Source organism: Mus pahari, chromosome 8 (assembly GCF_900095145.1).
Source record: "Mus pahari chromosome 8, PAHARI_EIJ_v1.1, whole genome shotgun sequence".
NCBI lineage: Eukaryota > Metazoa > Chordata > Mammalia > Rodentia > Muridae > Mus > Mus pahari.
Window position 1 is genome coordinate 508,804 of NC_034597.1, and position 24,623 is coordinate 533,426.

The 24,623-nt window shown below is 47.6% G+C and overlaps 1 protein-coding gene across 2 annotated transcripts in view; it reads right to left on the reverse strand.

Moving 5' to 3' along the window:
• Acox2 (acyl-CoA oxidase 2) overlaps nucleotides 1-20,793 on the reverse strand; it is a 32,690-nt gene extending 11,897 nt beyond the window's left edge. The window contains exons 1-13 of one of the 2 annotated variants that reach the window (XM_021203853.2): nucleotides 20,690-20,793; nucleotides 18,444-18,677; nucleotides 17,703-17,865; nucleotides 17,362-17,513; nucleotides 16,901-17,008; nucleotides 15,119-15,238; nucleotides 14,526-14,641; nucleotides 13,787-13,959; nucleotides 11,934-12,096; nucleotides 9,940-10,130; nucleotides 9,000-9,179; nucleotides 6,364-6,469; nucleotides 3,910-4,127 (exon numbers count right to left, since the gene is read on the reverse strand). In XM_021203853.2, the coding sequence (XP_021059512.1) occupies nucleotides 3,910-4,127; nucleotides 6,364-6,469; nucleotides 9,000-9,179; nucleotides 9,940-10,130; nucleotides 11,934-12,096; nucleotides 13,787-13,959; nucleotides 14,526-14,641; nucleotides 15,119-15,238; nucleotides 16,901-17,008; nucleotides 17,362-17,513; nucleotides 17,703-17,865; nucleotides 18,444-18,603 (1,850 nt within the window). In that variant the 5' untranslated portion in view covers nucleotides 18,604-18,677; nucleotides 20,690-20,793. Of the gene's footprint in view, nucleotides 1-3,909; nucleotides 4,128-6,363; nucleotides 6,470-8,999; nucleotides 9,180-9,939; nucleotides 10,131-11,933; nucleotides 12,097-13,786; nucleotides 13,960-14,525; nucleotides 14,642-15,118; nucleotides 15,239-16,900; nucleotides 17,009-17,361; nucleotides 17,514-17,702; nucleotides 17,866-18,443; nucleotides 18,678-20,261; nucleotides 20,622-20,689 lie in introns of those variants that run through there. The other variant, XM_029541666.1, reaches the window with a different exon arrangement.
• Nucleotides 20,794-24,623: the final 3,830 nt, after the last annotated feature.

Here is a 24,623-nt window from a genome sequence, read left to right on the forward strand (position 1 = left end):
AAAAAAAAAAACAGATAAAGAAAAATAAAATAAAATAAAATAAAATATCTAATAAAATGAAAAAAAGAAAAAAGAAAAAAATATTATCTCTTTTTTGTCTAACTTTCTCTGGGATTGCTATGACTCCACCTTGAACACAGGATTTAGCTCCATTCCACTTCCTGGTGCCCCTTTTATCCCTGAACTGTACATTTTGTGGTTTTGCTTGCTCAGCTTGCTTTTATAAACTATAAATCTTTGTAAGAGTGAACACTAATAACCTCAAAACAGAGTAAATACTAGGCTGTTTTGAAATTTCCTCTGTCAATGCCATTGATGAAAACTCTTCAATTTAGCCTCAGGTAGACTTTTCAGATAAGGGCTAAAACCAGCCACATATTGCCAAAATATCAAAAGAAAGCTCTCCAAGCCACTACTAAAATTCTTCTCCTCTGAAATCTCTTGAGCCAGGTCCAGTTCAAATCACCCTCAGCACCACTGTCTTCCATGTTCCTAGTGCTGTGACCTATGAAGCCAAAACTAACTAAGCATTCCACTGCTTTTCTAATCCAAAGCTCTAAGACCCCCAGTCCTCCAAACAAGGCACGGTTAGGTCCATCGTAGCAAAGCCCCAGTCCCTGGTACCAACTTTTGTCTTAGGGTTTCTATTGCTGTGAAGAGACACCATGACCGTGGCAACTCTTATAAAGGAAACATTTAATTGGGGCTGGGTTGCAGTTAAGAGATTTAGTCCATTATCATCATGGTGGGAAGCATGGTCGTGGCCAGGCAGACATGGTGCTAGAGTTCTAAATCTGGATTGGCAGGCAGCAGGAAGAGACTGAGCCACTGAGCCTGGGCTTGAGCTTCTGAGACCTTAAAGCCTGCTCCCACACTGACACACTTTCTCCAACAAAGCCACACCTACTCCAGTAAGGCCACATCTTCTAATAGAGCCACTCCCTATGAAGCATTCAAACACAAGTCTATGGGGACCATACCTATTTAAACTACCACAAGGGCTGTCAGTTGGTAGAGTGCTTGCCCAGCATGTTCAAAGTCCTGGGTTCAAATCACAGCACTGAATAAAAACTGGGTGTGTTGGCCAATGCTGGTAGTTCCAGCTCCAGGAAGATGGAGACAGGGTGGTCAGAGGTTCAAGGCTATCCTTGGTTGTATAGCAAGTTGAAAGCCAGTCTGGGCTATATAATATGCACTGTCTCAAAACAAATATATATTTCATGTTTTTACTGACATTTCAGAAAGGTTCCAAAAATAAATGTATATGTTCAGTCTGCCACCTTTACTCCGCAGTCCCTTAGTGGAGGTATTTGGCAGGACTTAAAGTGCTAAAACTGAGCTGGACCAGTTCCCTGGCCCCACAGTGGGAGCTGGTTTTGGTGTCTCTTAGAATAGTGTTCTGCCCTTGCTTTGTCATCCCTAACATCTGAGGGAGCTGGTGGCGAATGCAGTCCGAGACCTGTGATGCTCAATTGGTAAGTGCATGGAGTCTGTTTCCTGCATAATTATCCTGTAGTAAGAAAGGCCATTTAGGATCCATAATGTAAGTACATCAATTTGTGGTTTCCAGGCATGTGTTGGCAGCTTCTATCACTGGAGCCACAACAAGCACTTAGAAAAGCAGAGTGCAGATTCACACACACACACACACACACACACAGACGCACACACACACACATACCAAACACCACACACAGACACACACGCACACAAACACATACATATACTACACACTACGCACAAACACAGAAACACACACACAGACACAGAAACATACCACACAGAGACACAAACACACACAGACATACACACACCACACAAAGACACAGACACACACAGACATACTCAGACCACACAGAGATACAGACACAGACAGACCGACAGACCGACAGACAGACAGACAGACACACATACACACACACACACACACACACACACACACACACACACACACACACACNACACACACACACACACACACACACACACACACACACACACACACACACACCCTGCGTCATGCTTATGAGGTGTTAAGGGTCTTATGTGTCTGATCATCAATAGCCAGCACCAGTTGACTTTTTTTTTTTCCATGTGTTTTTAAAATGCTAATCATTTCAGAAAGTTAGAAAGTTAGGTCAACTTGAGCTTGAACTCTGCAGCACTAATTACACCCTTACTGTTCCCATACTGAGTCCTCTACTTTAGGGTAAGTTTAGCCCCTGGTATAGTTGTAGTAGGTATGCTTTTGACTGTTTTTGTTTGTGTTATTACTTATTGACCTTGGTGGGGATGCCCTGGTATGCGCTTGGAGGTCGGAGGACGACTATGGAAGCTGGTGCTCGCCTTCCAGTGTGTGGAATCAAACAGATTGTTGTGTTTGGGTGGGAACCTGCAAGTCATCTCTCTGGCTCCATATTTGATGGTTTAATTGAGCGAACATTTATTGGGCACTAGTACCAGCCAGGTGCTGACGTGCAGCCACAAGGACTGTTAGTGCTGCATTTTAGAAACACACAACAAAAAATACTTGGTTGATCTTTTTAACCTCTTATGAAAATCTACACAAATCTAAAATCTTTTACTGATAATGAGAGCTATTGGGAGTTTCAGGGGAAAGGACATTTCTCTCCACATACAATACACATCATATTTTTTTACCTAGAAAGGTTTCAAAAAAACGTTGTGTTCTCAAGTTAACTTTGTTTTTTTATATATATATATTATACTGACACTAGTAAATAATTAATAGTGTTTAATACCTGTTTCTTCCAGTAGTCTGGTCAGGTCAGACTTGTCAAAAACTTCAGTTTGATGTGTTTTTTGTTTTTTTTTCAAGACAGGGTTTCTCTGTGTAGCCCTGGCTGTCCTAGAACTCACTCTGTAGACCAGGCTGGCCTCGAACTCAGAAATCCACCTGCCTCTGCCTCCCAAGTGCTGGGATTAAAGGTGTACGCCACCACCACCCGGCTTGATGTGTTCTTAAAGCAATATTTACCTTATATATAAAAAGATAACAGAATGAATACTGCTCATATTCATGGCTCTAAATTTTACAGGATCAACTCTACATTTAAAAGTATCTATTACTGTTTTATAAATCAGTATATAAATTAGTCTAAAAAATGATCTTGAAGCTAAGGGAGTATCAAAATAAATTAATTAGACTTGGTATGAATTTACTTAAAGCACATTCAACAGAGACATGGATATGCATAGCATATACACAAGGCTAAACACCCCTCCACCTGAACACAGAAGAGCATGTGGTCTGCCGGCCGAAAGCTCTGAGTGTTCTTAATTCCTCGGTCTAGTAACACATGGTATGTTCACTAATATAAGCTAAACTTCTTCCTCAGCAGAACAGGGACATTAAGTCCAATTCAAAGCCTGTACGGATTAAATGAGATGATGCATATGATGGTACACAAAGCTCACTAAATGCTGGTTATGATTAAAATTAGTATTAGCATGCTCATATGTAGCAGCCTTGATTTTATTCACACTCCCAAGACATTGCTCCTTGCGAATGTTGAAGAGTTCAAGTGAGGGACTAATTTATTCCTTTTTTGGGGGGCGGAGTTTCGAGCCAGGTAACCCTGGCTATCCTGGAACTCACTCTGTAGACCAGGTTAGCCTCAAGATCATAGAGAGCTGCCTGCCTTTGCCTCTTGAGTGCTGGAATTCAAGGCATGTACCACCACTGCCTGGCCCTAGTTTATTCTTAAGCACATTGATTTCTAACTTTCTCCCAATTCCTCCAAAGTGTCTTTCATTAAGTCCTGATGCTTTCTTTTGGTATAATTGTGCTAAGTGTCAGCTTGTCCAGACCCCACGTTTGCAAGGTCTTAGTGTGAGAACTAGCCGGCGCACCAGGGTCTAACATGGTTTCAAGGACCAACCACTCACCGGATCAAAGGAAGCAGGTCTAGGAAGGCTGTTCTTGCTATGTCCACTTGGGCCCCAGACAGGAAGCCATCATGCAGAAAGTCCCCTGAGTTAGTCAGAATACCGTGTAAGGCATAGAGGTCACAGAGGTGCTGGAGCACACGCTGAATCTCTGGTTCATTGTGCAGTTTCTCCACAGCTTCCTTGAAATTCCTCACAGTGATGAAGAAGCAGTGAGCCTATGGAGACACAAAGATGCACTGACACTCATTCCCAGGTCCATAGATCATTCTGGAAACTTGGCAAGATGGCTGGAGTATGTGTGTCTCCTAGAGGACTGGTGGTAACGTTTTGTCTTGTTCACTTCAGGTGTCACTGGCTCGTGTGTGTGTGTGTGTGTGTGTGTGTGTGTGTGTGTGTGTGTGCGCGCGCGCGCATTGGGGGCTGGGTAAAGTGTGAAACTGGACCTTTGGATTCTTCATTTTACTCGAGACAGCTACAGAAGCATTAGAAAGCAGAAGGACTATGTGAGCATTGGAGGCTAGCCTGGGGTACTTGAAGGACAGCAGCCTCACTTTTCTCAAGAAAACAGCTACTTACTGCTTTCCATGTTAAGGCAGTGTGTTCACGTGTGTGCACTCTGGGATGTGGCTTGAGGTATGTGTGAAAGGTATCCTAGCCGAAACTAGGTATTCACTAGGCGATGGAGAGGCCCTGGCTCTGGTGGCTCTTAACCACTTAGTATAGTGTTTCAGTGACCACTGCCACAAAACCTTGGCTCTTTGGACTCCTTTCCTGGGGTTCCCTCTCCACTCAACCCAATTTCTAAAGGATGAATGGCTGCCCCAGTGGGAGGCCTTCAGGACCCTGTTATTGTTAAATTGTTTGAATGTGGGGTTGTTCCAGAGTACTTCCTTTGTGGGTGCCATCTGTGAGTTCTACCAAGGGGTGAGAGGAGACATTAGCAGCAGGTCTCCCTGGAAGCTCCCTGGGGACACACCTGGGCCTTTGTGGCACAGGAAAGGATGGTGCCTTGGCTCAGCTATTTTCCTCCTCCGTGTTGTCTGTCTTCCACTTTAGAAAGGATTCTGTTAGCTTTCCTTATGCTAACTAAGGGAGCGCTGGCAAGCAGAGGCGGTGTGTTTAAGATCAGAACAGAGGTTTAGAAGACAGACAAATGAACATTGGGCAGGTGAGGCTCCTTTCCTGGGGTCTGAGGGGAGTGCACAGTCCTGGCTAACCCTCTGGTTGGTGGCAGTCCATGAATAGTGGGCAGCAGAGTGGAGCTAAGTGGCACAGGCCCTGAGAACTACAGAGCTCATGGTAGCCCTGGTGTGTGTAATTGAATGTTGAGTCACCAGGTGGCATTCCTGCTCAGTCGGCCTGACAGTCTGGCCTGATGTAGCTGCTTTTCAGGACTCCTGTTCTGAGAGCCGGTTCTCAGGCCCGGGCCTTGAGAATAGTAGTGAATGCCTCAGTCTTCAGTTGGTGACTGACATCCTAGCTGCCCCAGCTTAGAAGGCATTCTTAGTGCTTTCCCACTTCATGACTTTGAGTCCTGTATCCTATACCACAGTATTTCTGCCTCTTCCCGGTTCTCCCCCACAGCCTGCACCAAGCTCATGGCAGAGCCACCCTCAGAATGGACGCTTCTTCTAGAAAGAAGCTCTGACCACTCCTCCCAAACTGTGCAGTCTCCCCCTGCAAGGGAAAGAACTAGCCGCCTTACTTGCTTCGGAAGGCCTCTGGCCTCCCTACCTCCTCCTGCCCTCCCTGCTCCGCCTGCCTCACTTTAGCACCATTCTGCTTTGGCACGCCCGGAAGACCTGTACTGCCTCCCAGGCATCTGGAGGCACCCAGCCTTTTCTTCCTGCTTTTATACCTCCAGCTCTGTTTGCTGGGAAACCCCCTCCCAAGATGCTACCACCCTCAGACTGCCAACTGCTGCGTGGAGTCTTAGCCCATGCACCCCTTTCTTCAGGAAAGTCCTTCAGGCTCTGTAGAGAGTGTAACCAGGAGCCATCTCCTCCCCTATCCTAGTACTTCCTTGACTATAGCTGTTTGCAGGCAGTTTCTTCGCTGTTTTGTATTCAGTGCTAGCACAGAGCGCATGCTCAAATATTTGCCAACTGATAGTGAGGTATGCACAAACACAAAAGATAATGGAAATTGAATCAGACATCCCAGGATTGCCTGTGGGGCTAAGAGGAGACTTGACCTGTTTTTCTGTCTGGGAGGAGCTGTTTGAATGACCTGCAGCAAATTCAGTAGAATCGCCTCATTACCTCATCTTAAGAGCTGCCAGCAAGATGCTTTGGAAATAAGTCCTTTCATTAAAATTCTCTGGGCTACAACAGAGGAGGGCAGTCCCTGTGGGGCAGGGGTGAGGAAGAATGTGAACTGAGTTTTCTTAGAACAGTGTCGTGCCTGGAAGAGGGAGCACATCCCACAGGCTTCAGTTGGCACGCAGCTCACCTTAGCAGCCTGAAGGTGTATGACAGAAGTCTGATTCCAAGCATCGTACTGGTCAACCCCGGATCTCATGAGGGTCTGTGTATGCTCTGCTGCATCTCTTATGAGCCTAGAGACCAAAGAAAAGAGAGAACTGCTAGGCTGCTGGGGTCTCTCAGTGACCTGTCTGAGAGCTAACTGCTTTAGAAGTGTGTCTCTTTAAGGGCAGGCATTCCCAATGTACAGTGGGAAAAACTGAGTCCCAGAGAGGTTAATTAACTTGTCCAGGGTCACACAGCTAATAAGGAATAGGGCTAAGGCTTTCCTTTTTCTCTTTTGAGACAGTGTATTGCTGTACAGCCTAGAGTGACCGAGAACTTCCCACCCTCTTGCTTTAGCCTCCTGGTGATTTTTCTCCCCCTGAGGAGTTCAGGTAACTTCAGGCCATTCTGTTGGTTAGCTCCTATGGCCAGACAAGGAGAATGTTTTCTTTTTTACTTTAAAGGGCAATCCAGTTAGAAGCCCTACCTCAGGTACTGAATTATAAAACTAGAAAACCACTCCCCCGACCCCTGCCCTGTGAACCACTAACCTAGTCATTTGCCGTTCTGGTAACCTTCACTCTGTTCTCCACCCCTGTGTGTCTATCTGACCCTTGGAATTTTGTTGTAAAGCAAACTGTTTATTAAGCAACATTTACTCAGCCTTGTCAGGGAACTGATAAGCAGACGGCACATTGAGTTCCAAGCCAGAAGGCACAGAGTGGCCTTTTATTACCCTCAGTCTGTCTTTCCCTTCTCCTAGCTTCCCAGATATCTTAGCTCTGTGTGCCCTGCGTAGTCATCAGGCTAGTTTCCTGGTGGATCCCCACTTTTGATCACAGTGCCTGGCAAGTGGTAAGCATTTAAAAATATTGTACAATGAACAAGCAAATATCTCAAGTTGCCGTGATCCTAAAGGAGCTGTTTACCCTCCCCGGGACACAGGCTGCAATGTAAGCTTTCTTAGTAGATGTTGGAAATGTTTTCACCAGTTGTGGCATTCTAGTCTGATGCAGATTTCAGAAAGTTCCCTTCTAGGCAGCCGAATCTCTGCAGTGATGGTGGTTGCATTAGTGTGTCAGCCGAATCTCTGCAGTGATGGTGGTTGCGTTGATGTGTCTCCTTCCCCAGCTTCTGGAACACTCAGTCATGTTTGACATATAGTCGGTATTGGCGATTCTTGTCAGCTGACAGAATGTACAAGTTCTTGGGGCTTTTTAAAAAATAGAATTCATGTTCTGGATTGGGAGAGATGGCTCAGCATTAAGAACACTGGCTGCTCTTCCGAGGACCCAAGTTCAAGTCCTAGGATCTGCAGGGCAGCTCATAACTTTCTACAACTCTAGTTCCAGGACACCCAGTGCCAACGCTGGCATCCATGGCCCTGCATGTCCATGGTGCAGAGCTATGCATGCAGACCAATACTCATACACATAACATTCAAATAAATAATAAAGAATTCATGTGTTTAGGCCAGGCATGGCGATACATGCCTTTAATCCCGGTGCTGAGGAAGCGGAGACAGGCAGAGCTCTGTGACTTTGAAGATAACACAGTCCATACAGCAAGCTCCGCAACAACAAAGAATATGTGTTCTTGAAAAAGATGTACGTATTTTCATGTGTTTGTGCTTCTGTGAGTTTATGTGTAACGTGTGCATGCAGGCACCCATGGGAGCCAGAAGGGGGTGCCAGGTCCCCTGGAACTGCTGTTACATTGGAGGCAGTTGTAAACTACCCCGTGTAGGTGTTGGGAATCCAGCCAGAGTCCTCTGCAAGAAGAATAACTACTCTTAATCGTTTAACCATTCCTCTAACTCTGGGTCCTTGGTTTTGATCATGTTCCCTGGACTCAACTAGATCCTGAATATAACCTGGTTCTTCTATTCTGAGGTATAATCACACCTTTGAAAATTACTTCTAATATTTGTTTATTTGTTTGTTTATTTATTTAATGTGTGTGTGCATGTATGCAAGTGTGTGTGTGTGTGTGTGTATGTGTGTCTGTGTCTGTGTCTGTGTGTGTGTGTGTGTGTGTTGCGGGGTGCATGTACTTGCGTAAGTCAAAGGGGGTATCAGAAATCCCCCTCTATCTCTCCCTGCTGCATTCCCTTGAGACGGGGTTTCTCAGTGTATGTGGAATAAAGCTGTAACCAGCAGCACTGGCTTTACAAGGACTCTTAACTATGCCTGGCTACTTCACATGGGTGCTGTGGAAATAACCTTGCCTCTGAGCCTCTGACAGTTACTTTTAGATTGTGGGATATTTCAGACTTAAAGCATCACTTACTTTCCTTGTTTGGATTTGCAGATCATCTCATTTACAGTGATTTGTGTTTGAGTGCATTTGTTACATTGGAAATCACCATAGGAACCTAAAGGTTCAGGACATTCCCATCACTAGCCAGAGGGGATAAAGAGATGACGGTGGTCCGTGGCTGAGGGTGAGGTGTCCCTTCTTCTGTCCCCATGGAGACAGGAGCTAAGAGGTCTGGAGAGGCCGTGGATGGCAGGAATTTGTAGAGCACCGCCCACTGGTGTCCACCAGCTGGTCCGAGAGGTGCCAGTGTGGGAAGGAGCCTAACCCCGCTGGGATGCTGACTTCTTGGCACTGGCTTACCTGGCAGACACATATGCCCAAGCTGTGGTATAGACTTCTGGGCAGAGGAAGTCAGCTGCTGTCTGGGCTGGGCACTTGGCTGGCCTCGGTGTGGCGAGATACATGACAGACTGAGGGAGAGGCTTCTGTGGCATGGAGCCTGAGGACCCTTGAACCTGCAGGTAGCTCTTCATCAGAAACCTGGGGTTAGCGGGGAGCAGAGACAGATGAGATGGCGTGAGACTCTGTGGGGCCCCCCACCCCAGCTACCCTCCCTCCCAGGGGCATGCATTTTTATGCTGTGCTCCAGTGGGGAGAGCCAGGAAGCCTCAGCCCAACCTCTTCCTGGCAGCCACTCTTCACCCCAACCCTGGGGCCGCCAGCTTCTGTAGGACCTTCGCTGAGATGTACCCAAAGCTCTATGCTCTTTAACAAGGGACAGGGCTGCAGAGCTGGGCCAGGCTCTCTTGGATCCCCTGTGATGCTTGTTCGAAAAGAAGCTTCAGCATCAGGGTCCTCTGCCTCGGGACTTAGGGTGTGACCTTTTCCAACAGTCAGATATATGAAGGGACACTGGCATGAGGAAGATGGACAGCAGCTCCAGGCTGCTTCTGTGCGAGACAGCTGTGCTCAGACAACTCCGGCCTCCCATTGGCTCCTCTCAGACCACTGTGATGCTCTAGAACTGTCTGTGTCTCCCGCTGCCTCAGTTTCCCCAGGACCCTGGGAATGATGCTACTTGCCTAACAGTGTGAGCATGTAGAACTGAATGAGGCACTTGTGAATTGCCTGACAAGTGTAGGCTGCAGGTTGCCTAATGCATGCTCTTGCATTATTTGCATAGCGTGGCAAAGAAAACCCCAGTAAGTGCTATCTATTGTATTTGCCAGTGAACTCCTTGAATGGAACCTTAGGGGGCTCCCAAGGGTAGGGCAGAGGTCTGGAAATGTCTGGATTTTACCTGGCTGCTTGCAGGTAGAGCACCGTATTCTCACCCTCATACGTGCAAGAAGCTATCGCTTGAGTGACCAGTGTTGGCAGGCCGCTCAGCTTTGAGTAGCCGTGACCCCCGCAGGCCCTGCGGCAGATCTCTGTTCCCTGGGCACAGAAGTCTGCAAACATGGCCTTCATGCCAGTGCTCAGTGCATGGAGCTGTAAGAACAAAGCAGTAGAAGGGCCCTGTAGTATCATCCAGGCTTGCACTCAGTACCTGTCCATGCTGTCCATGGCTGTGAGGTTGGTGCCACGCATAGCTCGCTGTTTTGTGAGGTGGCAGACAAAGCTAATACTCAGAGGTTAAGGATCATGCAAAGACACACGGTTATAAAGTGTGGCCATGGGCCCGTAAGAATGAAGGAGAAATCTGTCCTAGACAGTGTCTCCAGGATCTTCGGAAGAGGGGGTTTCTGGGAGTGGGCCCACTATCTTATAAGGGTCATGGGAACTTGCCAGTAGGCAGAAGTTTGGAAAAGTTGCCAGTGAAGGCATGTGTATAACATCAACCCATTTCCTGGGTTGTAGGAGGGTGCCATGGTCCAACTGTCCACCCAAACTTATTTGTTAAAATCTGAACCCCAAAGAAATGGGGTAAGGAGCAAACCTTGGCGTGGATTAGGTGAACGCTTCATTGGGAGTGTTAGTGGCTGCAATGGCTGTAATACCTTCTCCAAAGCTTGTGCTGAAATACAGTTGCACAATTGCTGCCTTTGAAAACTTTCCTGCCACTGACCCCTCTGTGTATGCGTGAGTGTGCATGTGCGCCTGCGTGCGCGCATGCAGGAGGAGTATGACCACAGTGCATGTGTGGAGGTCAGAGGACAACTAGCAGGAGTAACTTTTCTCTTTCTACTATGTGAGTTCTAGGAATTGAACTCAGGTTGTCAGGCTTAGCAGCAAGCACCTTTCCCCACTGAGCCATGTTGCTGGCCCTATAATTGTCATCTTAACTGTTTTAAGAGGTGATTGGGCCTCAGGGGTTTCTGGGTCATGGACAGGTTATGCTGTCGTGGGACTGAGTTCTGTATTGTGGGAGTTGCTTTGTTATAAACCCAAGTCCCCTTTCTCAGGGCCCTTCACTCTTTCTCTGCCATCTTACCATACATCAGAAAGGCCCTTACCAAGCAGTAGCAGTATGACAGAGGCTGGGCATCTCCAGAGGAGTGAGAAATTAATTTCTGTTGTGTGCAAGGCACTGAGTTTATAAAAGTTTGCTAGAACATCTGAACAGCCTGGCAGAAGGTGCCTCCAGCAGCCTGGCAGAAGGTTTTGGTTCTTGAAAAATCCCTATCCATCTTTCAGACTTTTACACCCTTGGGAGAAAGGCCTCCTATCCCCCTTTCTATTCTAGTTTCCTTACTTACAAATTAAGAATGTAAATGATAGATACCATGGATAGATTTAATGAAGCAATGCTTTAAAAGCATAGCGCCTACACAGACTGAAGGCGTTTGTGAGTCCCAGCCTCACCAAAGACTGAGAATATTGAATCCATGCACAGCTTGGAACACAGTGCTCTCTTTAGGTCTGATATAGTTTTGGATTTTTCAAAGGCAAAGCAGAGCCTGTGAGGTGTGCATACTATGGTGAAGGACTCTGGGAAGTCTTGGCACTTGAACACATTGATGGTTCTGTTATATCTGTGGCCAGTAGGATAAATCAGATCAATGCAGGCCAAAGTATGCCATCAAACGCGTTCAAATGACTTTGGACTTGTTTGGGTTTCCATCATATACCAGGGATTGTGTATCTGTGTCCTTCACCCTCGCATGACCTCTAACATTGTTGGAACTCTCTAGGGGTCAGGGGCCAGTGGATCTCTGTATTATGATACATTTTCCCTGATGCCTTAGACATTGGGAGACTGAGGGCCTATGGGAGCTCGGCTGCAGTCATTTTTCCACAAGTGGAATAGCATTTGCCACCCTCTATAAGCAGTTCCCAGGAAGCAGAGTGCACCTCGGGCAGGAGGCTGAAGTCTCTCTTCAGAATAGCGCTGTAGGAGCTGCGGAAGAATTCTAAGAGGCTGGTGGCCACGAAATGCAAGGCATAGCTCACAGCAAGCTGAGGAAGGAGCTTCTGCTGCTGCGTCTGGTAATCCAGGACCTTTGCCTCTGGGTCACTGAGCAGAGAAAAGAAGCAAAGGTTTAGGAGGTCACTGCAAACCGTCTTCCCCTTTGACACTGTCAAGACGTACCAATGGACCACTGATAGGCTGAAATGAGGCTACTGTGTTTTAAACCTCACCTACCACCAATATCCATACGTATTTTTCTGTATAAATGTCCACAGCATATACATCCATTATCTAAGCTGAAAATCTGAAAGGTTTTCAACTCCAAACCGTCTGGACCCAAAGGCCAGGTGAAGGAGTGTGGTCCTGCCCCACTGATGACTAGAAGTCATGACCCTCCATGTGCCTGCTGTGTTATAGGAAATGCACCGAGCTTAACAACCCTTAGGCTATGAACTTGGGTCCAAAGACACATAAGAAAAGGAATTGTCTTCCATGTCCATCTCTGTGACATAATCAGGGTGAGATACTTCTGCTGCCCAGACAGAGGCCTGAAACCTAGGGACAGCACAGTCACCACTCTCTTTTGGGCACCCAGTCCTCCAGGGATGAGGCCTTCAGCCTGGAACTCAGAAGGCCAAGGCCTCACGCTGAGGCTGTTGCGGGTTTCCAGGGCAAGGGCCTCTGAGATTCCTCACGCTGAGGCTGTTGCGGGTTTCCAGGGCAAGGGCCTCTGAGATTCAAGCTTTGTAGCTTTATCATATTTGATCCTTACCACCCCTGAAACTCTGCCTGTCTCACCTCTATTTTACGGACATAGAGGCTGAGGGAGAAAGAAGGGCATATGCCCATGGCTGCCTGGCATCTAATCCTCAGTATGTTTATGGCAGGCTGGTGTCATGCCTGGGGCCCCTGGCATCAAATAACTCCAGGTCCTAGGGCTGCTCAGTTAGGCAGGACATAGACCTGGGATGGCCTTATCAAGCCCAGGGCCAGTCAGCAAGGCTGGGATAAAAACTCTCCTGAGCACCATGAACTGTTAGGCTGTGATATGCTGTATCCCCACTTCCTGTTCTCACCGTCGTTTGCTGCATCTTGAGAGTGTGTGTTCATTTGGGAATCTATCACAAATGACTGTTGTTTCTATGAGTTTTAAATTTAACTAGTGTATTCTTTCTAGAAAGAACACACACACACACACACACACACACACACACACGCGCGCGCGCGCGCGCGCGCGCACACGCACACACTCTTGGGTGTCATAGAGCAGCCCTTGCCATTCTGTGTCATGGAATGGAGGCAACAGGAGCCAGATGCAGTGCCAATGACAAGAAAGGGTCTCGACCAAGCTTCTCGTAGCCAAGCAGCAGGAGTTCAGCCTCATGCAGTCGGAGGCAGTCTGCTTCTACCACACACAACCTGACAACGACTAACCAGCCTTGACCACTGGCAGACACAAACACTCTAGCTAGCCATAGCCATGTAGAACAAACTGGAACTCAGCAAACAGTCTGAGTCACAGCAGATGGTGCAAGGTGGAAGGTATGGTCACACAGAGCCTGACAGGGCCACACACTGATAAGAGACAGGTTAGACCACACAGTCTGTCAGTGGAGTAGAGGGAGCCTGAGATCCCATCTGGCCTACATACCTGTGCGTGCATGTGTGCGTGCGTGTGAGTGTGTGTGTATCTGTGTGTGACCTGCCCCAACACCATGGCTCTGGCAGAGCTGGTGTCAGTGTGGGACTGAGTGTTAGCCATGTCTGCCAGGGTCAGCCTTTGGGGGCCGCTTGCCTAGGCCGAAGACGAGACTGGTGGCGGATTACTGAGTAGCGCACAGCAATGGTGCAAGCCTTCTGGAGGGAGGGCAGGATTCCTTTAGACAGCAGCTGCACTCGTGTCACCAACATGCCAAGGTAATTGCTCTGTGGTTTCCCGAGCCTCTGGTAGGTACCATCTGGCAAGACCTGTGTGCAACAAAGACAGATGCTGGGTTGGAGCCAAGTCACCCCAGGCTGTACCTCCATGAGCTTCTGTCTCTGCAGACATCCCACTTTTCCTCATCTGAAGCAGACCTCTGGTGCAGCACAATCACTGACACATAAAAGTGCTTGCATGAGAATCCCCACCATTTACACCTAAAGAGGTAAAGCTGGCTAATTAGGACTTCTGTCAGCATCTGGGGCACATCTGTTCTCTAATTGATTTCAGGAAAGCAACACTTTCGCCCTCAGCTCCTCCCCTTTCTGGGGATTGCTTTGTCACTGTACCTTATGACTACTCTGAAACCATGTGCTAAGTATTTACACATGGGAAGTCTTAGGCTTAAAGGGGCAAGATTTTCCTGACACCATTGTTCTCCTAAGCTCAGTTTTATCTTGACCTGTGGCACCCCTGAAACTCTTTTGGGGAGAAGTGGGATTGTGGTCCAAACTCAGCTTTGCTGAGGCAGACCCAGAGCCTATGACAGCCGTGTAAAGGGAAGGCCCCCTTCCTAGGCAGTCTGGGTCCATAGCCCTCCCAGGCATCTAACCTCTGCAAAGCGACTGAGCATGTTCTCTCTGGGAACCCTCACGTGGTTCAGTCGCAGGAAGCCATTGTCTATGTTTTCCAAGCCCATCTTGGGGCCTATGTCCCCGACTGTTATTCCTAGAAGAGGGTAGAGATGAGAATGTTTGTCAGTTGAGTGCATGCGGTATGGCAGGTGTGTGTGAGCGCACACACACACACACACACAGACACACAGACACACACAGACACACATACAGACACACACACAGACACACACACACAAACACACATACACAGATACACAGACACACATAGAGACACACACACAGACACACAGAGACACACACAGGCACACACACACACACACACACACACACACACACACACACACACACTCTGTGATTCAGGCATCAGTAAGCAAGCTGAAGTCAGATAGACGCTGAATCTTATATCAGTCTAGCAGCCAGATCACATTAGCTCTGTCAACTAGATCCCTTCTAGACAAGGGAGACATATCCAAGCTTCTCTGCGTCTCTTGGAGACTCAGGACTGGGTAGGTTGGTGGGACATCTTCTAGGTAGGTGGATGGGTTCTCAAAAAAGCAGCAGGGATTACCTGGTAGTGGGGTGTGGTCCTCTAGGCTCCGGATGGGCACAATGAAGGCATGCATGCCATGCCGGGCTCCTAAGCAGATCAACTGGGCTAGGACCACAGCATGGGTAACCGTCCGTCCCACTGAGGCAGAAAGAAGAGAATCCTATCACTGGTAGCCCTATGTATCATGTCTTGATCCTGCCTGCAGGGCTTAGGTTGTTGATAGATAGATACCTTTGGGTCCTTGGAAAGTCAGTGATGACAGAAAAATTTGTCACAAAGATCCTGGCTAGAGAAAAAGTATCTGACTTGGTAAGGAGTTTGAGGCGAGTAAACTTTTAAAGACTTTTTGTGCCCTACCACAACAGCTAATGGACCTCTCTGCTGTCAGCCCCATCATGAGTGCAACCATTTCTTACCAAAACCCAGCTAGAGCTTAGCTCTTGGCTGAAGTAAGAGGGATCTTATTCTCCACGTAAGGACACTGAGGCTCAGAGTACAGAGTGACACACTGAATGTCTGGAGGGGCAGAGCTGGAATATGACCACATCAGCCTGACCTTAAAGATGGACATTTGATACTGGCTGCTCACTCATCTCTGTCCCCCTTACCTCTCCAGTCCTTGTCCTGTCCTTCTCCTCCTTCCTGACTTGCTTTCCCCGTTCTGTCTCCTGCCCCGCTTTCATTGAATCCACATATTTAGTCAGTTTCCACACCAGGTGTTTTGTCACTGGCTCTTCGAATGCTACAGTGGAGTCCTTAGAAATGATGTCTCAAAGGGGCTCTTGGCAGGATCCTGTCTTAGAGCTCAGGGATGGTTGGCGTGGCTGCCACCTTGTATCCATCCGTGTGATTGGAGCTTGTCTGGGAGTGGAGTGGCAGGGGGGATTTCTAGTCACAGAGCATGTGCTCTGCTCCAGTAGGAGGCAAGACTATTGTGTTAACTCAGAAGGCTAGAACATATGATGTGGTTGGAAGCCTTTGGGACATGACTAGGTGGTGTGTGTGTATGGGGTATTGTATACACACACACACACACACACACACACAAGTATGTCTGGGTGGACAGTGTATGTACTCTATACATGTACAAGTGCCTGTGACAGGGCAGTGTGCATATTTTAGTGTACGTTGTTTCTGCATGGAGGCAATGTGTGTGTACAAGTCTAGGTGTGTCTGTATGGGGATAGTGTGTGCTGTGTACATACATATGCATATTTGAGAGGTTGTATGTGTTATATGTATATGCACAGATGTGTCTATATGACAACAATGTGTGTGTTGTGTACATGCATGTCTGTGGGGGGCAATATGTGTATGTTTACATCTACACGGTGTCTATGTATGGGCAGTATGTACATATTGCCTATTTGTGTCATGGGGCTGTGTGTGTATGTTGTGTAATGCACGTGTGTCTATGGGAACAGCTCCTGATGTGTATACCTGTGACGGTGGAGGGCAGTGTGTATTTCCGTGTGTTGAATGCTTGCATGTCTGTATGTGGGGGTATTGTTTGTGTTGTGTGCATGTATACATGTGTTGTATGTGGGCAGTGATGTGGCATGTTCTTAACCTCATTGCCCACAGGTTGGGCGCATTTCCTAATCTACTCAAAACTCCCTTGGGACTTTCCAGTCACTAACTGGAAATTCTTAGCATCTTATCTACTTCAGTTGATCTCAAGGTGAGGAGACTAGAACAGGAAATCAACCTGATGTCTGTTAGGCACCAAAGTTAGTGCTGCTCAGCCCCAGCTTTGTTTTCCTTGTGGAGAGACAGGGAAGGAGGATGGAGGATACTCACAGTCTCCAGGCCACCACTTGGTAGAAGTCATTGTAGGGCTGTGTATCACAAACTCCTGGGTGGCTGCATCATAGGTGGCTTCGGTCTCCAGGCCCTGCAGGTATGTCCCTTGGGGTCGAGGAGGAGAGTCAGTTAGACTACTGGACCAAGGTGGGGTACTCACTTGTGAGTAGCTTCTGGCTGACCCTGGGGCTCGATGTGAGATAAGGTTGGCTCCTGACTGCACTCACAGACATAGCTCCCTTTTATCTGTGGGCTGTGAGGACAATCTGATGCTTCCAAAAGAAATGACTTGCCCCTGGTAGCTCATACAGTGTATATGACATTAGGAAAAGGGACTCCTTCTTCAGGACCCTTGACTGCCATCTGCTGGGATTTTTCAAATTAGCATGCACATCTATGGACTTGAGTAGGCCTTCCGGAGTTGGACAGTACCACTGCATGCAGCAGCTCTGGCTTACCATGTCCCAGCTCTGTCTGGGCATATGTCATGATGATTTGGAAGTTTTTACTGAGTTGGCCCCATTTAGCAATCTGTTCATCTGAGCCCAGGCTTCTGATAGCATTCATGGCAACAACATGTAAGCTTAAGTTGACATATCCAGCAAGGACTCTGTGGGGGGAAGAGATGCTGTAGGTGACTAGCCTGTGGAAGACAGGTCCATCCACTTACAACCTGGGTAGGGCTCAGGAGGGAAGAGGCATCTGGCCTCCTAGTGTTCCAGCGTATCCTAGTTTACTCTTTGTTTGGGGTTACGGCTTGCAGGCAAGCCTTTTTGGTGGGGCTGCCCCGGATGAGCACCTGTTAGCATAAATGCATTCAGGACCGTCTTCTGACCAGCCCAGGCTCCGGGCTAGCTTCTCAAGATGGAATCTCTTTTGAACTGCATCCTCATACAGCTCATCGAGGGTCATGAAGTATAGGTGCTTCAAATCAAACACTGGGTTACTTTGGATAAGGGTTTCTGCAGCAGAACGGAAACAGAGAGGTTTGGTGGGCTTGGATACGGCCCCTGACAACTTCAAATTTCCCCACCCACTAGCCTCATGGTGTCGGAAAGGAAGCCAGCTGTCACTGACATTTAACAGATGAAACAATTGAGATCCACAAGGAGAGAAATGTGCTTTGTCCACTCCTGAAGAGCTCTGCCAGGTATGTGGCGGTCAAGGATCAGTTTGTTACTTGAGAGAGAACCTAGGTTTATGGATAGAACTCAGTTGGTAGAAGGGCTGACTAGAATTCATAAATCTCTGGGTTTAATCCACAACACTGGTTCCCATGCACCATAGGATAATGGCATGGTGGCCTGCATCTTTAATCCCAGCACTTGAGAGATGGAGGCAAGAGAATTGGAAGTTCTAGATCATTCTTGGCTACATAGCAGTTTGAGGCTAGCCTGGGCTACGTGAGGTCCTGTCTCAAAACAACGAGCAACAACAACAGAAAGGATTATTAGTTAAAGGAATGAAGAATTAGTTACCAGACTGTTATAGAAAAGCAAATAGGTTCAAAGCCAGCTCTTGGCCTCCTGCCCGTGCTTACCAACTCTCCTCCGCAGCACAGTGTTTTGGACGCCTCCATCAAGGATGTTGGTGAGCCGCTCCACGCTGAAGGATGGGGAGTGCCTTTCGCTGTCTATGTCAGGGTGCACTTGCCTGCTCCAGGTCTCCCCCAGTGACACTCGATCCACTGGGTTCCCCATCCTGGATCTGCCTGTCTCAGGAAGGACTTGGCTTCCTTTAGGGTCTGCTCTGAGCCCCGGGAGGTACCAAGAACCTGTGTGCAAGAGGCGTTGCTTAGGACTGGGGTCAGTCAGGGCCTTTCTTGGCTAGCTGAATGACAACACACTCCCACCCTGACTTCATGGCTACTGGCTGTGGTCCACAAACTGTTCACAAGTGAATGCAATCAATATTGTTCTGTCTGCCGTAGCCAAGGTCCAGACGGTTTGACCACAGAGCTTCTTTCCCATCTTCTGTAGTTCGTGTCACAGCATACCTGAGACAATCTTCGTGAAGTCAGTGGGGGTTACGTGGAAGAGAACAGGTTTAGAAAGGTTGAGAGAGTGACTTGTACTAGAGGTGGCTGGGAGTTGGCTGGAGTCCAACACCTCGTTCAAGCCATACCTTCCTCAGAGGCTCACTGCCTCTGGCTCACTGGGAGGGAGCCACACACCTCATTTACTTCTCAATTTCCGTGATATCTATTTGAACACTGTGGAGTGAGGCCTGACTGTATAGGTCTGTCATCCCATCTACTTGGCAGGCAGAGGTAGGAGGATCATTAAGACCTACCTGGAAAAGCCGGGCGCGGTGGCGCACACCTTTAATCCCAGCACTCGGGAGGCAGAGGCAGGCGGATTTCTGAGTTCGAGGCCAGCCTGGTCTACAAAGTGAGTTTCAGGACAGCCAGGGCTATACAGAGAAACCCTGTCTCCAAGCCCCCCGCCCCCCCAAAAAAGACCTACCTGGAGTACAGAACGAGTTCTAGACAGGCTGGGTAATTCAGTGAGACCATGTTTCAAAACAGTAGTAGAAACCTGGAGAGTGCTTGCCTAGCCTACAAAAGGCCCTGGGTTCAATTCTCATAGCATAGGAGAAGAGAATGAAGGAGAGGAAGAAGGAGGAGGAAGCCTGTAGGCCGAAGGAAGAGGAGGAGAAAGCTTGCTCTCTTCCTGTGAAGTGCTTTCTCTCTGGACTCCTGTGTCCCCCATAGCTAAGATGTGGCCCGCTTCCTTCACAACCAACCACTGGCCTCTTAGCAGTCCCCATCCCCCTCAGTGAACGGATAACTAGACTCACCCATCCTCCTTCTCTGAGTCCCTCAGCCCTATCTGTTCCTTGGCATCTCCTTGGCCACCACTCTGCCACCTTCACCTCTTACCTGGCTCAGTTTCCTTTCCTGCTTGTCATTGTAACTGTGCAGAAGGGAGTCAGCTTGTAGAGAGGAGACCACATGCTTGCTTCCCACCAGCCTGCCTGCTTGCTCTCCTCCCGACGTTTGCCCCTCTTGTTTCTTCTGGCCGAGGCTCTCCAGTGTTCCTAGTGAGCTCCAGCCTCCAGAGACCTCATAGTAGCTCAACCCTCCCAAATCAGCATTCCTGTGAGACTTGGGCACCCCTCATGCAGTCTTGCCCCCAGCACTCAGTCCTAGGGAGGCAGCTCTGTCTCCGTGGACCCAGAGCCTGGCTGTCAACTTTCCCTGCTGCCTGTCACCTGTTCTCCTTTCCTTCATCCCCTGAGCCTGAGGATACAGTAAGGGGCCAGTCATGTCACAGAGAGGACAGGACTGGGGAAGGGGGTAACCTTGTAAGGTCACAGCCCCTGGCAGGCTTCTGAAGAGAGTGTATGGGGTACTTACTGACAAGAGGCCTGGCGTGTACAAGGAGCCCTTTGTCTGCCTGCCTTCCTGTGAGGCTTCCTAGCTGCCTCCTCGTTTTGCCTCTGGCTTCCTCTGTGCCAGATGCCCTTGCCTCCTGGCTGCTCCCCAACTCTCCAGACTCCAGTCATGGTTAGCCTTTGCCAGGCTCTGCCTCTGCCTGGATACCCTTTCTTCAGATGTCACCATGGCTTCTTCTGTCTTACTCAGTGTCAGCCTTCAGAGGTTCCTTGTACCTCCTTTAACACCCAAGCCCCCCTCTGTCTTAACCTTTTAACAGGCAGGGCAAGTAACTCATTACATTTTTGTTATTGTGGTCACCAGTTTCCCCCTATCCAACTGTAAACAACAAGAGGACCAAAGGCAGAACTGAGAGCCATTAAGGATGCCCGGCACTTTACTGCCATTACCTTTGGTATGGTCTGTCAGTTCTCTGGCTGGCCTGGGACTAAACTCGTGACTACCTCTGTCCTGGGACAGCACTGTAGGCTGGGCTGACCTCTTCCCTATAGGCCCAATCTTCAGACTCTTGGCCACACCCCTTTCTCCTCCCCACGGGGCTGGTATTTACAGGCTCTGCCAGAGTATTGCATGAGGCCCTGCTGTTTACTGCCAGTGTCCTTGGGCAAACGGGACATATTGTATCAGGTGCTAGGCAACTTTGGCATGACTCAGCTTCTAGTCTTAGACCTAAGGATCCCTCTGAGGGGTGTGTCCCGTGTCTAGGTGGTGTTTTTACCGTGAAATTCTGGACCTGTCCTGCCTCCAGGGAGGCAATCTAGTCACATCACAGTGAGCTGAACAGGCTTCCAGGTGATTCTTACAGGAAAGGAGTATCTCGTCCCTGATTCTACTCTGACGGTGGCCTTGTCTGTGCCATGCTTATCACCAGTGTCCCCACAGCCCACAGCCTCTCACCCCCAGCCCAGGCTCTTGAGGAGTGAAGTATGTTATGCAGGATCCTGAGAACTTGGTCTCCACAAATGAGGCAGACTGGGACCTTCCTTTGTATCTAGCCTTTGCCCTGGGAGGTAGGGTGAATTCTTCATGGTGTAGGTGAAGAATCAGTGCCCAAGTTGTGCAATAAATAAACCAGTTACCTGGAATTTGAACCAGGTCTCAGGTCACAAAGATGAACTCTTACTTCTATGTACACTTTTCATTTGTACAATATTGGGAGAGAAGTCGCAGGCCTCTTACAGAACTTCCAAATCTTCCCTGATTCCAGTGTTTTCCTCTCTGGAGCCTCGTCCATCCTCCCCATGTGTGCTAATATGTGTGTATGTAGTGCATACTCAGTGTGTGTATGTGTGTGGGTGTGTGCATGCCTGCAGGAGCATGAGCACACTAAGGGACCTCACAGCTCCCCATGATCCCCAAGGTACTATCCTTTCCCCGACCAACCTGCAGGGAGAATCAGTGGGGACCCAGGGCAGGAGAGAGAGAGAGAGAGAGAGAGAGAGAGAGAGAGAGAGAGAGAAGAGACACGAAGAGTGAGAGCAAGTCAATCATACTGATCAAGCTCTCAAAACTATTCAGGAGTGGCAATAAAAGCACAAGCAAGAGGAGGCTCCAAGGGAGGGGGGAAGAGCCTGGGGGCTCTCTGAAGGTCAGGTGGCAATCTTCAGCTCCTGGAACCAATGGTCACAGTGTCCTCTTTTCCCATAAACATTCTTACTGTTATGACCACGAATGTTCTCTCAGGATTGTTTATGTAAGCTAGAAAACATCCACAAGGCCGTGGCTGAGGCTGTGGCTCCTGGCATCTCCTCCCTTTTAATTATTTTTAATAAGGCCCCACGTAACTGGGGTGGTCAATAGTCATCTCATCCTTGGATGAGTGGGCGTTAACCAGTGTGGGGAGCATTGACCTGATTCCTCCCGTGGGTACCGTCACGACCCACAGTCATGGCTCTTGGTATCTTTTGGGGAGGGGAGGCAGAGCCTTAGAAAGATCCTTAGGATAAGGTTGAAAACAGATTCCAACCTCCTTGCATACCAGGTTTGTCTCATGGGGAGTTCAGAGATGGTCCTTGTGAGACCTTCCCTGAAGTGCTTAGTCTCACAACCCATGCTGGTGCCCATACTGGATTCATTTTATCAAGAACCAGTATGCACAGGTCTGAATCCTGTGCAGCTCCTGAAGGAGAATCATCAACCTCAGGTTCAGCAAGGCCTCTGTCAGCCAAATCAATCTATGATAATAAATTTGCAAAGGTCTTGATGCCAAGGAATCAATCTGCTGTTTTATAAAACCAGTAATTCTATTAAAAATAAAAGGTCCCAAAGTTACTCATAATAAAATGCTTATTAAAGGTCCAAGGAGGGGCATCAAGAGGGTGTACATAGAGGACTTCCACCAATTATCAGCAGCAAGTGAAAACTGTTTTTCTGGAGCTCCAACTTAAGTCTATGTAACTGTTGGATTCGTGTTTCCACTAAACCTGATTCATTTACATAAAAGCAACATTCTTCTTGCAGAAAGAGACAGGTGCCCCCTTTCTCAGTGGTCAGCAAATCAAGTGCTCTTCGATTCTGTAAGGCAACTTGGGAAGGGAAGTTAATTGTCTCTGTAAAGAAGCTAATGACTCAAGGGAGGCTTCCACTGCCAATGCAAACTGTGGAGATAATTTAGTGGTGGTAAGAAGAGAATGGGTNAAAGTTCCTCCAGCCAACCCGGCAGCCACAACAGAGGTTACCAAGGAGACACAGGCCACTACAGGGAGGAAAACAGCTGGCTTGATTCTAATATCTGGGGGGCTATTCCAGCTCAAATACTCTGCAGGAGTTAGGAAGGTCAACTGAGGAACTAGGGCATGGGAAGACACAGCAATTCTTTATCTATGTTTTAAATCTCTCCTTGCAAAACTAGGGCAGAAGTGCCTGTAGCTGTGCCTCCCACAAAGGTATATGGAGGCTTTAGTTCTAAATGTTTAGTAATTAATTTCTCTATTGATGGTGAAATTTCCTCCAGCAGGCATATCCATCAACTTAGTGTTGTTTACCATTACCACAACTTTTAGGCCTTCCCATACTGTTGGATGTAGTAAAGGGAGGATCAGGGACGAAGGCCCAATACAATTTTTCTAAAATCACTGTCAAGACACTCTACAAACTCACGATCAGCATCGTTCTTTGTCCCAGCATCAGCATCTCTCAGTAACCACTCTGGCAGCTAGCGTGCTCCTTCAGCATCCTGCAGAAAAAACATAAAAATGCCCTCTTCCCCACACTCAGAGAGTTCCTTAGCATTGAAATTTAAAAATTTTTGTGGTGTATGGGGATATGATTCCCCCTTTTTTGTATTCAAAAGCCAATTTTTCAGAGTGCAATGCACACATTCAACAATTCCTTGTCCCATGGATTAAAAAGAATTCCAGTTTTATGTTCAATTCCAAATTCCTTACAAAAATTGTATAAAGTTGTTTCCAGTATAAGCAGGGCCATTATCTGTCTTGATTTTAGGCAATCCCATAGCAGTAAAAACCTGTAAGCAATATCAATTACATTTCTAGAAGCTTCTCCTGTATGTAGAGAAGCAAAAATGAGTGCTGAACAAGTGTCACTACAAACATGTATATATTTCAATTTTCCAAATTCTGAATAATGAGTTACATCTATTTGTCAAATATGATTGGGCATAAAGCCTCATGGATTAACCCCTAAATGATGAACTTGAGACGATGTAAGACAGTCAAGACATTGCTTTAAAATAATTCTAGCTTGCTCCTTAGCGATCTTATGTAGGAGCCGTAAGGTATGACTAGAAAGTTTAATTATATTGTGACCACATTTGGCCAAAACAATAGGATCTGAAACTAAAGCTTCTCCTATCAAATCTTTGTCAATACAATCATTGCCTACAGCTAAAGGTCTGGGAAGATCAGAATGAGCTCTTATATGACCAATATAAATTGGATTTTCCCAAGCAAGAATGGTGTTTGTGCCACACCACCTCCAGTAGGATCTGTGTGACAAGTTCCACAGACTGAGGCAGTGTCTATGCGTCTAGTTTTTGGACAGTCTTTCTTAAGATGATTTATGCTTAACCTTAGTGCTGGAAGCATTGCCTGTACTGTAGTCCCCAGGAAGGCAGCAACCATAGCCAAACTGATAGCATGAGGGTCCAATTTCTGCACAAAGATGAACATATCCAGATAAATCTGTCTTTGTTTTGTATGGCCAGATGGTTGCAGGGAGCTGCATTAGTGTTCTCATAAGATAAACTCTTGTAATCATCCTAATTACAATATATAGGTGAGTTAAAAATCACGAGCTTGCGATCAAACTGTACTCAATGGAACACTGGCAATTTTAACCATAAATTTTAAGTTTCTTTTGCAA